Source organism: Chlorella variabilis, assembly GCF_000147415.1.
Source record: "Chlorella variabilis unplaced genomic scaffold CHLNCscaffold_1, whole genome shotgun sequence".
NCBI lineage: Eukaryota > Viridiplantae > Chlorophyta > Trebouxiophyceae > Chlorellales > Chlorellaceae > Chlorella > Chlorella variabilis.
In genome coordinates, this window is record NW_005435087.1 from 2,760,007 (window position 1) to 2,774,233 (window position 14,227).

The 14,227-nt window shown below is 69.1% G+C and overlaps 2 protein-coding genes across 2 annotated transcripts in view; both read left to right on the top strand.

The window, feature by feature from the left end:
• Nucleotides 1–6,897, top strand: part of CHLNCDRAFT_49703 (hypothetical protein) — a gene marked incomplete at both ends in the record, with an annotated part of 11,849 nt that extends 4,952 nt beyond the window's left edge. Inside the window, 13 exons of the mRNA XM_005851889.1 lie at nt 196–329; nt 532–746; nt 899–993; nt 1,201–1,274; nt 1,999–2,041; nt 2,189–2,253; nt 2,380–3,406; nt 3,620–3,819; nt 4,434–4,933; nt 5,221–5,721; nt 6,008–6,213; nt 6,373–6,483; nt 6,685–6,897. Coding sequence (XP_005851951.1) covers nt 196–329; nt 532–746; nt 899–993; nt 1,201–1,274; nt 1,999–2,041; nt 2,189–2,253; nt 2,380–3,406; nt 3,620–3,819; nt 4,434–4,933; nt 5,221–5,721; nt 6,008–6,213; nt 6,373–6,483; nt 6,685–6,897 — 3,384 coding nt within the window. The remainder of the gene's footprint in view (nt 1–195; nt 330–531; nt 747–898; nt 994–1,200; nt 1,275–1,998; nt 2,042–2,188; nt 2,254–2,379; nt 3,407–3,619; nt 3,820–4,433; nt 4,934–5,220; nt 5,722–6,007; nt 6,214–6,372; nt 6,484–6,684) is intronic.
• Nucleotides 6,898–9,888: 2,991 nt separating this feature from the next.
• Nucleotides 9,889–13,830, top strand: CHLNCDRAFT_133629 (hypothetical protein; the record flags this gene model as incomplete). Its single annotated transcript, XM_005851890.1, has 13 exons — nt 9,889–10,051; nt 10,196–10,254; nt 10,475–10,539; nt 10,682–10,768; nt 11,000–11,141; nt 11,351–11,408; nt 11,623–11,728; nt 11,965–12,070; nt 12,246–12,329; nt 12,507–12,632; nt 12,892–13,036; nt 13,221–13,364; nt 13,685–13,830. The coding sequence occupies 13 exons, from the start codon at nt 9,889–9,891 to the stop codon at nt 13,828–13,830; spliced, it is 1,431 nt and encodes a 476-aa protein (XP_005851952.1).
• Between the last annotated feature and the right edge of the window lie 397 nt (nt 13,831–14,227).

Sequence of the window (14,227 nt, forward strand, 5' to 3'; positions counted from 1 at the left end):
GGTGGGTGAGAGAGAGCTGGGGTTGAGCTGGTGGTGGCTCAGGCGCTGTAGGGGGGTGGGGGCCCGGCGCCGCGGGCGAGGCGCGCGCCGCTCGTCGGGCGCTCGCCACGGGCCCTCCCTGCTCACCACACCACTCTGCCCCCCCCCCTCCTTCCTCCTCCCTCCCTGTCTGCGCCCCCTCCCTGTCCGCTGCAGGGCCTGGATGAGGTGTACACCGGCGGGCGGCAGGAGGACAGGCTGGCGCTGGATGTGGAGGTGGCGCTCACTCGCAAGGATGAGTATGGGCGGGTGCTGACCCCCAAGGAGGCCTTCCGCCAGCTGTGCTACAGGTGCGGCCCGCCGGCGAGCCGCTGCCGGCCCCGGGGTGGGCCTGCCGGCCGGGGGGTGGCTGCCGGGCGGCGGGCTGGCCGGGCCGCTGGCTGGCGCCAGGAGCGCGGCAGCCGCCGCAAGTGCAGCGTGCCCTGCCGGCCCTCAATCTTCTCTTGCGTGTGTGCCCTGCCCCTGCTGCCCTACCTCCCTCCTGCTGTGCAGGTTCCACGGCATCCAGCCCAGCAAGAACAGCCGGGAGAAGCGGGCCAAGAAGGCGGCAGAGGACGTAGCCAAGAAGAAGCTGGCCAGCGATGTGGGGGCCACCAGCGGTACCGCCAGCCTGGGCAAGATGCAGGCGGCACAGAAGCAGGCGGCCACGCCGTACGTCGTGCTCAGCGGTACCGTCAAGCCGGGGCAGTCGCGGGACGCCATCTCAGGTGCGCACGGGTGGGGAAGACGAGTGGCTGCGGCACCCGCGCCGCCGCTCTGCCGGCTGCCGCTGCTCCCCGACTGGCCCTCTTCCCACTGTGGCACAGCGTGTTGTGCCCCTCAACCGGAGTCCCCTGCCCCCTCCTGCCCCGCTCTGCAGGCTATGCGACTGTGGACCGCGCCGAGCAGCTGACGGCGCCCACGCCGGTGCTCAGCAAGCTGCCCGGCCAGTCGCCGCTGGTGGGCAACGCAAAGGTGCGAGAGGAGGGAAGCCTGTGCGGCGGGCCGCCTGGCTGGCTTCCCTTTGCTGCCCAGCGGAGCTACGGTTGCGGGCCTTGCCCTGCCTTGCCCTGCTCTGCAATCTGTCTCTACCTATTACACTTCTGACCAGCCGCTGTCGCCGCTGCTGCGCCGCTGCCACTGTTGCCGACTGAACTCTGCGCTCCCTTTCCTGTGCCGCAGGTGGAGGCGATGCTGGGTATCAAGCGCAAGGGCGACAGCAGCATGCCGCCGCCGCCGCCGAAACACGCGAGGAAGTAGCGGCGCTTGCAGCGACGTGTGAAGTGCAGCGGCGCGTGAACGTTTGCGCAGCAGGGCAGCACTCTCCATTCGCCTGCTCTCACTTGGATCAGTTGCACAAGTGTATGTGTAAGGCACACACACGAAGCCTGCTGCGTGATCACGGGGAGGCTTCAGACGAAGGGAGGGGCTCACGGGGAGGCTGAAATTGTAGCGACAGGTTAAGAAAGGGGTCCGAGCTGGAATGCCTGCTCCTAGCTCTCCCTTGGCCGATCCAACCCCGTTGACAGCTCCTGAGTCCAAACACTGACGTCACAGTCGTCCAACCTGCTTCGAGCGGGTCGCGTGTGCGAGTCTCGACGCTTCCCCGCTCTGGTAGTCGCGTAATCAACCTTGTTAGCCACGCACAAGCGCCAGCTTACCACCAGCTCCCTGCTGTGGGCGCCTGAAGGCTCCTGACTGGGACCGAGAGCGGCGGCGGCGGCGGCGGCGCGACGGCGGTGGCCGCGTCAACAGCACTTCTGCATCCAGCACACCATGGGGACGCTCCCAGTGCCGCCCACGCTGGAAGAGGCTCGCCTGTTTGTGGGAACGACAGTGGAGCGCCGCTTCAGGTAAGTTATCCTGCTGAACGGAGGGAAGCACAGTGGGCACTCCCGCCGTGCCACACTGCCAACGCGACGTGCTGGCTGAACACCCACACACCTCTTGACCGCCTGCCTGCCCGCCTCCATCCTGCAGCACCAGGCAGTTCCGCGGCTGGTACAAAGCGACTATCGATGAGGTGGGTGCGCTGCCAGCCGGGCAGGGCATGCGTTAGCCCTCCGACCACCTGCCTATCGCCCGCTCCTGCACTCGCCGCCGGCTGCCGTTTCACCCAGCCGCCACCAGCACCCTGCCAGGATCCTGACCCCATGGCTGCTGCTCGCAGGTCAACTTAGGCACGGAGCTGGGCTTAGAGGGCGAGGAGGGGCGGCGGCTGTGGTGCCTCCTGAGGTGGGCGTGCCTGGTGGCGCACGCGAGGACGCGCCTCGGTGCCCGCTCCTCTGCCACCTGCCCACCCAGCTGCCACCCCTGCCACCCCTGCCTGCTCCCCTGCCCCTCCCCCTCCAAATTTTGCAGGTATGCTCCAGAGGGGGATGATCCCGGGGATGTCGAGGACCAAAGCTGGGAGTATGTGTGGAGCACCCCCACCCGCTGCCGCAACCACCGAGTGCCGCCGGCAGCCCACGCCTGGCTGCACGCAGCCGTGGACGCCCAGCAGCAGCTGCTGCAGCAGCAGCAGGCGGCTGGCGGTGCGGGGGCAGCGGGGGCAGCGGGGGCGGATGCGGGAGCAGGCAGCATCAGCAGCCCTGCCGGGGTGGCAGCTCCTGCGGCGGAGGCGGCGGAGGCGGTGGCGACGGGCGTGCCGCCGCGTCCGTCCCGCGACACCAAGCGCCGCCGCCGGGCCACCACCACCGCCACCGCTCGCCCGCCCGGCTCGCCGGCGGCAGCGGTGGGGCTGCTGGTGGCAGGGCAGGCGCCGCCGGCACGGCGGCAGACGCTGGAGCAGCAGCAGCAGAAGCAGGCGGCGGCGGCGCCGGTGCCCACCCCCGCCACCGACCCTGCCCACGCCAGCCTGGATGCCCTGGCCGAGGCGGCTGCCTCCCAGCGGCAGGAGCAAGGCATGGGCGCGTGTCGCAGCGTCAAGGCGGCGGCGGGCACTCCCTCCCACAGCCAGGGCACTACCATCGCCGAGACTGTCAGGATCCGTCGGGGCAGGCGGCAGGCGGCCCCGGCCTCTGCAGATGCACACTCGGCGCCTGGAGGGGCCTCCCCCACCACGCCGCAGGCCCTGCTCCCGCTCGACGTGCGCTCGCTGAGCCGGGAGGGAGGCGCGGCGAGGGCGGCAGGCGCCGGCCCCGCACCCGCGCCCGCCTACCTCGCCGCCGCCGCCGCGGCCGCGGCCGCCGCCGCGGCCCAGGAGGCCGCCGGCCCGCCACCGCCGCCCCCGGGCCTGCTGGGGGTGCCGCCGCAGCAGCACTTGGACCTTCTGACAGAAGCCATCCAGCCTCTGGCCAGCGCCGACTCGCCCGGCGCCCTGGCTGCCGCCTTTGAGGCGCTGGAGCTGCTGCCGGGGCTGGCGGGGCTGAGGGAGGAGGAGGTGCTGGTGAGCGGACTGCTGGTGATGTCAACCGGATGTGCTGCCTCCTTCCCTGCCGGTGCCTGCTGGTATCCTTGCCCCGCCAGCAGTGCACAGCAGGGCACGGGACCGGCTGCCCTGTCGCACGCTGTGGCTCGACATGTGACCCCCGCTGAGTGCCTGCCTCTGCCTTCATGCCCACCGCGAGAAGCATCCATCAGCGCTGCCCTTCACTCGCAGGCCTTCAAGCTCCTGCTGCTGCGAGACAAGGAGCAGCGGCAGCTGGTGTGGCGGGAGCTGCGCCGCCTGCTGCTGCGCCGCAGCATGGCGGCCGCCGCCGCCTGGCTGCGCGGCTGCGTCGGCCAGCTGGGGATCGGCGGGGCGCGGGGCGGCGCGGGGAGCGGCGACGGCGCAAGCGGCAGCCCGCCGCCTGTGGGGCCGTGAGGCAAGCGCGGGGACCAGGGTTCTTGCAGTGAACACGGATCAGTGATTTCATCGGCGGGGGCACACATGTGGCCCTTGTTGGGAGCATTGTTGAGCTCCGAGGGGAGCGGTGGGCGGCAACACTGGCGTGCCGCTATTGATTGAAGCGTAGGAAATCTTCTGTTTGAACCTTGGCATGATTAGAAAGCATCTGGGTATTTTGTGTGAACTTCATGGTCATTGGGAATCGTCAAGAGGCAGTCCTGGGTTAGAAGCTGCTGCTGCATGCTGTGGCGCTGCCGGGGCGGCCGCCAGCTCAGCCGAGGCCATGCCGGACGTGAGCGCCAGTAAAGGAGCGATCAGGCGCCAGCTTCTTCCTCCTCTGCCACACCATGTCGCATCCACCGTGCCCTGGGCCGGCGCAGCAGCGGGATGCGCCGCCCAGCTCGTCTCCAGTCGCGGGCAGGCCTCCGCCGGCGCAGCGCCCGCGTGCAGAGCATCAGGCATCGAGTTAGCCGATGTTGCAATTGCTTCCCTGCATCGCAGCGGCGGCCGCCCTGGTTGCCGCCCTGGTTGCCGCCTGCCTTCGCCGCTAGCCGAGCCGCACCCTGGCGTGACTGCTGTGGTGCAGGCGCACCACCCTGTTGTCTGTGGTGGCCCTGGCCTGGGGCCCTGGGGCCGTCTTGGAGTCGCTCAAGGGAGAGGCCTCCCTGTGGCAGCAGGAGGCACAGCTGTATGGCCGCAAGGCCGCCGCCGCCTTGTCTGAAGCCACGGGAGCCGAGGAGGGGCAGGCAGAGGCGGCGGCGGCTGACGCCACACGGCTGGACCCGCAGCTGGCAGCAGCGCTGCTGGCCGCGCCGCTGGCAGCTCTCAAGCAGGCCAGCAGTAGCAGCAGCAGCAGCGCGAGCGCAGCCGGCGGAGAGCCAGGTGGCTGCGCCGGCGCGGCGGCGGCTGCGCCGCAGCTTCCGCGGCTGGAAGAGGAGCAGTACCAGTGGGACTATGCGGTACTGCTGGCTCAGGAGCTGCCCTACTTCGAGAGCGCCGCCTCCTGCGGCCACTGCGGCAGCGAGGGCGGGCCCGAGGCGCTGGCTGACCGAGCATGGTTTGACTTTCTTTCTTACATCCAGGCAGGTGCCGCTGCCGACAGCCAAGCACCAGCTTCCCTGCTCCTCCATCAGTGCAGCAGCCTACTGCTGCTGTACTGCCAGCCTGCTGCTTGCTGTGCTCCTGCTGCCGCCGCCGTTGCCGCCGTCGCCGCCGCCGCCGCCGCTGCTTGTTGGGGCCCTCCCAGCAGCAGCGGCACTGCACCTTAGTGTGACGACAGCAGTGTCATATCTCCCTCCCCACCTATGCTGCTCGCACATCTGCCTCATGCCTTGCTGCCACCCTCCTGTGCCTCCCCCTCCCCGCTTGCCAAGCGCAGTTCAAAGCGCTGGGCCGCCAGCTCAGCGCCGCGCTTTCCTCCACGGGCGCTGCTGCCGCCGCGCTGTCGGGCTGGCAGCGCATGCACGCCGGCTCCCCAGAGATGCAGCTGAGGGCCGCGGAGCAGGCCTGGGCAGCCGGCGGCGTGCCGCCGGGCCGCGCCCCGGCAGGCTTTGGCGGCGGCGGCACGCCCGACATGCAGGCGGCGGCAGCGGCTGCGGCCTTTCGCGCGCGCGGCCAGGCACTCGACGGCAGCCGCAGCGGCGGCGGCGGCGGCGGCCAGGCTCCCCGCCTCACCCCTGCAGATGCGCTGCGCCTGTCCCTGGGCGCCGCCATTCTGGGACACATAGAGGCCGACCTCGCGGCAGCGGCACGCGGCGGCGGTGGCGGCGGCGGCGGCGCGGCGGCCGCCCTGGCCGCCATCCGCGGCACCAGCCCCGAGCTGGATTCCATTAGGGATGGGGCCAGGGCGCTGCTAGAGTACTTCACTGACAAAGGTGCCTCCTGTTTTTTGGGTTTAGTTTAGGGTGTAGGGTTTGCTGCTCAAGGAGCTGCTTGCCTGCAGGCCTGACACCTTTGCTGCCTGCCTGCCAGCTTGCCTCCCCCGGCCGCGCGCCCGCCTTCCTGCCGCTCGCTGCCGCCGCTTGGCGGCCTGCCCGGCGCCTGCCGGCATGGATCCGCTGCTCCTAAGCGCATCCACCCACCCACCCACCCACCAACCAACCAACCAACCGACCGCCGCCGGCCCTGCCTGCTGTGACCGTGCTGCGCCCCTCCCCGCAGGTTTGGTGGCTGCCGCTCGCTGCGCCCAGTTTGGCTTGTCCGCAGATGAATACGAGGTGCTTGCGCTGCAGCCAGCAGCCCCGCCCTTGCCGCCGCTCAGGCCGCCGCATGTGCCGCTGCTGCGCCGCGCCGCGCGCGCTGCCGCTGCAGGCTTCCATGCCTCGGCTGCCCTCGCTTTCTTCGGAGCCTCAAAGAACGAGGAGCGAGTGCGTGGCGTCGGCGCAGTGGCCGCCTGCCCGCCTGCCCACCCTGCCCGCCTGCTCGCTGAGCGCGGTTGTGCCGGCCGGCTGTTAAGCGCCGCCATGGTGGGGTCCCAGCGCCAACGGATGCCCCTGCCTTGCTGCCCCTCTGATTGCGCTGCGCAGAACCACTACACGTGGAGCATCGGGGAGCCCGCCTTCCTCAAGTACTGGCTGCAGTCGCCCGCCACCCTGCGCTCGGCCGCGGCGCTGGACGCAGAGGAAGGCTTCAGCCAGGTGTGTGTGTGTGTGGTTGTGTGTGTGTACGCGCGTGTGTGTGTGACTTGAAGGGCGGGGTGCTGGAGGTAGGAGAGGTGCCTGCTCATCGAGTAATCCGGCGGCAGCGACGGCCAGCCCGCCTGCTGGCGCCCGGCAGCTTGGCGCACGCCCCACCTTCCTGCTGCGCCTGCCTGCCTGCCTGCCTGCCTGCCTCTGCAGGATTATGTGGCTGCCACCCTGCAGGCCTACTTCCGCCGCTGCGGCGTGGCGGCTGCCTCCCTCAAGCGCTACCCCTCCTACAGCGAGCCGCAGCTGGTGGCGGAGCAGTGGACGCTGCGGCGGGTGGCGCCGCTGCCGCCGGACCACGACTGGCAGCAGTACCGAGAGTGGCAGCCAGACTACTGCCCCCTGGCTGACGAGGCCTGCTACTAGGCGGCCAGGCAGGTAGCCCTGCGTTGCTGCTCTGCTTCTGCTCCGTTCAGTGTCCTTCTTGTCCTTCTTCTGGGCCATGCAAAGGGTTCTGCGGCATGCAAAGGGTTCTGCGCATGCAAGGAAGAAAAACCCTCTGCGGCATGTGCTGGGGGCCACCACCTCTCGCCAATCCTTCCCTAGCTTCCTGATTCGTCGCCAATTCATAAAACTACAGGCATTGCTTCCTGCTCTCTCAAACACACGGTCGTGCACAGCATCATAACTGTTGCTTCACTCAAGGAGCACTCGGATAGTGGCACAGGGTCCAGGCACCGCCCAGCAACACCACAGCCGTCATCATTGCTGGCGCAGGCGCCACTGGCGCGTGGAGCTGAGGGCGCGCGCCAGCCAGCCAGCCAGTCAGCCGGCCGGCCGCGGCGGGCGTGCCCAGGGCCGCTCACCGCAGCCGCTGCAGGGGGCAGCCTGGGATCCCAGCCGGGGCTGCCGGACGATCCTCACCGCAGCTGCTGCAGCTGCTGCTCCCAGTCGGGGGTGCCAAACAGGCGCTCCATGGCGAGGCGGGCGTTGATGTTCACCTCGTCCACTCGTGTCTGAACACACACACACACAGCAGGTAGCAGGGTAAGGTAGTAGGGCAGTGTAGGGTAAGGGGTAGGGTAAGGTGTGATGTCAAGACTAGGGGTCCAGAGGGGCCGGCCACCCATCAGCCAGCCAGCTGAGACCGCCGCAGCCGCCGAGCCAAGCACGCAAGCGGCGCAGCACAGAGCGCCCGGCCGCCGCCCGGGCCCCGCCTGCCAGCCAGCCGCCCGGCACGCACCTGCAGCGCGTACAGGCTGCCGCTGGCGGTCTCCTGCACCAGCAGGCGGCTGGGGCGCTGCGGGTCGACAGTCACAATGTACAGCCGCCCGCCCTGCACACCAGACAGGCGGGAACCCGTTGAGTAAAAAATTGAGGTATGGGTTAATGCACAGCCAGGACTGGGGCGCCTGCTGCTGCAATTAGTGTGCGTCGGGAGCCGCTGGGCAGGAGCGCAGCTCCCCTTCCAGCCAAGGTCAGCGGGGCACCAGGGTCGACTGACTGCCCCAGGCGGCGCCCGCACCTGGCCCTGCACCGCCAGGGCCGCCGCCTTCCCCGACTGGCGGTCCATGATTGGTATCACTGCAGCGCAGGCAGCAGGCGGCCAGGCGGCAGCAGGGCGGCAGTGTGACGGACAGAGGTATTGGGAAGCGGCAGTGGGCCAGAGGTGTTGGAGCAGGCGGGCCGACCAACGCCTTTCGCTCCGGCCAGCCTCGAAACAACGGCTGGCTGGCCGCACGCTGTGCCGCTCGCAACCCTCAAGTGCCGGCCGGTCCCGGGGGCGCGGCAGGGGCGCGGGGCAGGGGGAGGCCGGCAAGCAGGAGGGCAGGGCTGGGCCTGGGCAGCGAGAACGGCAGCAGGAGCAGATGGGCGCGGGCCTCACCTGGCGGCGGCACCCCCTCCACCCTCAGCTGGCTGGCCACAAAGCCCAGCTCCGCCTCCTCCCCGGGCGGCCGCAGCTTGGTCAGCAGGCCCTTGCTGCAGCGGGCGGGTGGGGGGTGGGGGGCGAGTGTTTGGTGCATGTGTGCCATAGTGGTGATATTTATGTGCGGAGGCCGACAGCCGCACCGCTGGTGCCAGGGGTGGCTCCCCACCTCCCCCCTTCCCTCTACAAGGTGGGCGCAGCAGCCATGGTGCTGGCAGCCGGCTGGCGGGCATGCGGGCAGGGCCAGGCGGCGCGGGCTGGAACAGCGGTGCAGGCGCGCCGCACCTGAGCTGGACCCCCACAGCCAGGGCTCCCAGCAGCACGCCTCCAGCCACCAGGTCGCGCTTGCTGATGCCCTGCGCCAGGCGGGTGAACACACGAGTGGCCAGGCAGGAGGGCAGCAGTGGAGGCTGGGTGAGGTCGGGTCTGGGCAGGCAGCGGCGGCGGTCGACGGCGTCGGGGTGAAGAGTGTTTGTGCGGATCGGCGCAGGCAGGCCACCAGGCGATATGTATGGCTCTCCGCCGTAGCTGCATGGTATTGTGCAATGCATGCATGCACGGCGCGCACCTCGCTGGCTGGCCCTGGCGGCGGCGGCGGCGGAGGAGGAGGCGGCGGCGGAGGTGGTGGTGGCGCCATCGGCACCGGCAGGTTCCGCCGCTGCTGCTGCTGCTGCCCCAGGTTGCCACCACCGCCGACATCCCCGGGCTGCCGCTCTGGCTCATAGCCGTTTGCTTGGACTGGGCGCGACGGTGGGTTTCGCTGCCTCTGCGCCGCTGCCAGCATGCCCCGCCGCTGCCGCGCCTGGCCGTGCGGCATCCCCGCGGCTGGCGCGCAGGCTGCGGCGCGGCCTGCCGACACGCTGCACCGGCCAGCTTGCATTGCTTCGTTGCTGCTGGGCGGAGTGCGAGTTGTCGGTCGGGTGATGGCGGTGTCGCGGCGCGATTTAGCCTTCAACACGTCAACCAGTCAATGTTGACCAGTGCGCCAGCGGCAAAACACCGATCGAGACATTGTACGGCTAAAGTACAGGGACGGCCCGCTTCCCGCACCGCCGCCCCGCCACGCGTTGGGCAGGCATGCACACATGACGCTGAACAGGAACAAAGGATAGCATGCTATAACCAGTCGCCATGGTGTGCAGTGATGGAACTCGGCCAATTGAGCTGGCGGCAGCAAGTTCTCCCCGACGTCGGCCGCTGCCGCACTGCCCGCATCGCCCTCTCCTCTCTTGAGGAGGTGCTGATCACAAGAGATGGATGACGCCATGCAAGCTGTGCAATTCAGGGCTATCTCTGAATAAAATCATTGATCGAGCTCCCCTGAGCTGGTAACAAACCAGCCTGCGGCGCCCAATGGTACTGCCAGACGCACCTGGAGCTGCCAGCTCAGAGATCGCCTGCATCTCCCGTGCATCCCCACAATCACCCTCGGAGAGCCCCTCCTGCCCCCTGCAGCCCTGCACAGCACCCGGCTGTGTCTCCTCGCCACCATGGGTCTCGAGTTGGAGGGAATCGAGACGCTGCGCGCAGAGCTGCGCGGCAGGCTGCTGCTTCCCTCGGAAGCGGCCTTCACGCAGGCCACCAGCGTCTGGTCCGTGTCGCCCAATCACCCCGCGCGCCTCCCCGCCCCGGCACTGGTTGTCCAGCCGCGCGGTGAGCGGGCGGCTGCCGGCGCCCTCCGCAGCTGCCGGACTTCACTGTTCCTGCCTGCCTGCCAGCTGCTGGACGCCAGCCCGATGCCAGATCCTGCACCAGGGGAAGCCTGCCTGGACAGCCAACATCTCCCCCTGCCTGCAGGCACCGCTGACGTGTCTGCCGCCGTCAAGTTTGCCGCCGCCCACGGGCTGCCGCTGGCGGTGAGGGGCGGGGGCCACGGCGGGGTGAGCTCCCGCTGCTGGCTCACATGTGCCCATGCGCCATTGCCAACTTAAAGCCACCACATCGCTGCAATAGCGCTGCGTGCACCCCCTCCAGCCCCGCCTGCGACACACGCATCATGCCGCCGTTCGAGCTCTTAACGGCGGCCCCTGCCCTCTCCACCCGCCCACGCGGTTGCCGCTTGCTCCTTGGCTGCAGGGCAACCCCAGCTGGGTGGACGGCGGCCTCATGATTGACCTATCCCTCATGCGAAGGTGGCGCTGGTGCTGCTGCTGCAGCTGAAGCCGTGCACCGCCTCCTGCATGCCCCTGTGCCCCCTCGCGGCTCAAGGCTCCAGCAGGGCTCGGTGGCGCATGTCCACATCCCCACTGCCGCTGCCGCCGCCCTGCCCCCGCCCACCTGCAGCGTTTATGTAGATCCAGGGGCTAAGACGGCGGTGGTGGACGGCGGCGCTCTGGCATGCGACGTGGACGCAGAGACGGCCTTGCACGGGTGGGCTGCTTGTGTTTGTGTGTGTGCGTGTTTGTGTGTGTGTGTGTGTGTGTTAGCGGGGCGGGGTCAGCATCAGACTGTGAGTGCAGGCTCTGTTTTCGATCCACAAACAAGGTTTGTATGGCTTTGGCCGGATGGAGCATTCCCGCCCGTGCCCGTCAGGAGTTTTCTTCCCCCCGTTTCAGCACCGCAAGTCGCTCCCGGCGCCCGCCGCACCCCCCCGCGCTGCAGGCTGGCCGCCCCGCTGGGCGTGTGCTGCGTGGTGGGCATGGGGCTGGTGCTGAACGGCGGCATCAGCCTGCTGTCGCGCGCCCATGGGCCGGCCTGCGACAGCATCCTGGGCGCGCAGGTGGTGCTGGCGGATGGCTCCGTGGTGAGCGCTGGGCAGCCCCCTGCTCCCGCTTCCTTAGTTGCTGCTCCGGTGCTTGCGCCACCCTCAGCAGGCTCGAGGCCTGTCTGGTGTAGTAACTGCGAACAGCGCGCAGCCAGGCGCAGGGTTGGTGTGCCTTGCCGGCCGCATGTGCGCGGCGCGGCGCGGCGCGGCGCCTTGCTTGCTCCGCCACACCCCACCGCCGGCTGCAGGTGAATGTCACCAGTGGCGGCCCCGACCCAGACCTGTTTTGGGCGCTGAGGGGCGCAGGTGGGGCCTATGCTCAACCCTGCCGCGGAGCTGGGCTGCTGCTATGCCAGCCAGCGCGGCCGTGCCGCGCCCACGCCTGCGGCTTGGCCCCTTGCCCCATGCCTTGCATGCCCGCCAGGGCGAGCCTCTGCCAGTCCTGCCTCAGCCTCTGCTTGCGGATGATGTCTGCGCTGCCACTGGCACTGCCTGCTGCCGCTGCCCCGCTGCCCCGCAGGCTCCACCCTGGGGGTTGTGACCAAGCTCACCCTGCAGCTGTATGACGCCCCCACCTACTCGGGCGCCTTTGTGTGGAGGGACGACCCGGAGCACGCCACCTTCAAGTGCGAAGCAGCAGCGAGCAGAGATGCAGGCGGGCGCGGGGCAGCAGCAGCGGCACCAGCAGAGCAGTATCAGCAGCCGGGCATGGGCACGCTGCCACGTCAGCGGCCGAGGAAGCCGACGCCGCTTCATCCCTGGCGCGCGTGCCTCGCCGACACCTCCGCTTTGCCTGCCCTGCCCGCCTGCCTGCCTGCCTGCCTGCCCTCCTGCCTGCACACCTCGCCCTGCTCCCTTGCAGGTCTGTCCTGCGCTGGATCCGGGCCGTGGTGCTGCCCGACCCTGCCGTCGGCTTCAACTGCGCCCGCATGGTGCACCCGGAGCTGGGGCCTGTGCTGATTTCGATGGTGGGTGAGGTGGGGGTGGTAGGATGGGGTTTGTATGTGTGTGTGTGTGTGTGTGTGTGTGCTGGAGGGATTGCGGCCGGGAGACGCAGCGCCACCTGGTTCAGTCCCAAGGCAGTGGAAAGCTCAGCCATGCCCCTCCCTGCCCCTCTGCTGGCCCCGCGCCTGATGTGAGCAGCTGGTGATTGTGGGCGACCGGCCAGTGGAGGAGAAAGAGGCTCTGGTCCAACCGCTGCGGGAGCTGGGACCCATCCAGGCGAGCGTGCCTGCAGCGTGGGGAGCTGCAGAGCTGCGTTGGGTTGCGCCTGCCTGCCTGCGCCTGCCTGCGCTTGTCTGGCCCCTGGCCTGGAGCAGGCCCTCTACAGCAGCCATGCGCGGCCTTGCGTGTGCCAGCATGCCCACACTGCCTCCCTCCGGCCCGGCCCCGGGCCCAGCGCAGGACAGCGTGGGCAGGTCCAGCTGGCATCAGACCCAGCTGACTCACTACGAGGCCGTGACGGGCCTGGCCCAGGCCTTCCCAGTGCACTACGAGGCCTGGAGCGGCGGCCACGTGGCGGCGGAGAAGGTGGGGGCGTGTCGGCGGCTCGTGGCTGCCCGTTTCTCCGAGGGCTCGCCGCCGCCGCCGCCGCCGCTGCTGCATCAGCCGGCGGCGCCGCCGCGCCTCCTTGCTCGCCGCCTGGCTGCCGCGCCGCACCGCCTGCACTTGCGCTGCCTCTGGCTCCGCCGAGCCACGTCCCTTGCCGCCTGCACCGCTGCCTGAGCCGCTGCCTGTACTGCTTCCTGTACCTCCTACCATGCCACCTGTACCGCTGCCTGTACCGCAGTTCACCGACGAGTTCATCGACGCGTATGTGCGGTGCACCGCCGACGAGCTGCCGCTGCCCGACTGCGCGCTCACCCTGGCGGTCCTGGAGGTTATGGGAGGGAAGCTGAGGGAGAGCCGGGCGCCCGTGGGGCTCAACGAGGCGGGTGGGTGGAGGCCCGCGGGCGCTGGAGTGCTGCCGGATGCTGTGCTGAATGTGCATGGCACGAGGTGGGAAGGTGTGGCCGTGGCTGGGGCCCGCAGACTGGCCCCTTACTACGATAGTACCGCATGTACATGCTGCCCGCAGCCTGCCCGTGGCCCGCTGCCCCCTCCCCCCCTTCCCTGCAGATCTGCAGTGGGTGGTGCAGGCCGGGTGGGCCGACGCCGCGGCCCACGAGACGGGCAAGGCGTATGCGCAGCGGCTGCGCTCCGTGCTGGGCCCGCTGTCCACCTCCATGGGGCGGTATGTCAACCTGCTGGACGTGGCGGAAGGTGTGTGTTGTTGTTGTTGTTGTTGTTGTTGTTGTTGTGGTGGTGGTGGTGGGGATCCATCCCATGAATGACATGTATGTGTGTGTGCATGTGTGTGTGTGTGTGTGTGTGTGTGTGTGTGTGTGTGTGTGTGTGTGTGTGTGAGTGATGCCATCCATGGGGATACGCCACTTCGGACGCCCTCAACCGACACCATGTGTGTGACGACCTGCCAGTTGCCACCAGGACAACACATGATCAGCCCTGCTGCAGCGGGGGCAGGCGTGGCGCAGGGTGCTCTGGCTGACGGCCCGCCGCCGGGTGCTCTGCCGCCGCTGCAGACCCCGAGATGAGCTACGAGGAGGCCGCCACCAAGGCGGCCGGTCCCGCCAACCTGGAGCGCCTGCGCGCCGTGAAAGCCAAGTACGACCCGGCAGGCGTCTTCCGCAACACGCCATTCATGAAGGTGCTGGCCGTGAAGCCATGAGTCCCTGTTGCTTACCAAGTCTCTGGATGAGCACCCATCTCTACGGTGGTACCACCGTACCACTGGTGGTGTAGACATGTCCATCGGTGTGGCAGCGACCCTGCGGACTTGCAGGTAGCGCGCTGCTGTTCAGTCCATATGCCATTTAGTCTCAGATCTGTGAAGCTTTTCGTTTTGTCGAACAGATGTGCATCCAGATGCTACGCTGCAGTGTGAAGGGTGCTGGGGCCAGGTGCTGGGGCGCCGGCACCCACCTTGCAGTGCCTCGGGCGGCGGCAGAAGTAGCGCAGGCGCCCATTTGGCCTTGATGACGCGTGTGCAACAGTGCTTCAGGAGATGTATTCTATAGTTGCATATCAATAGTCTGGACAGAAATGCTAAGCATCCCTCCTCCGCT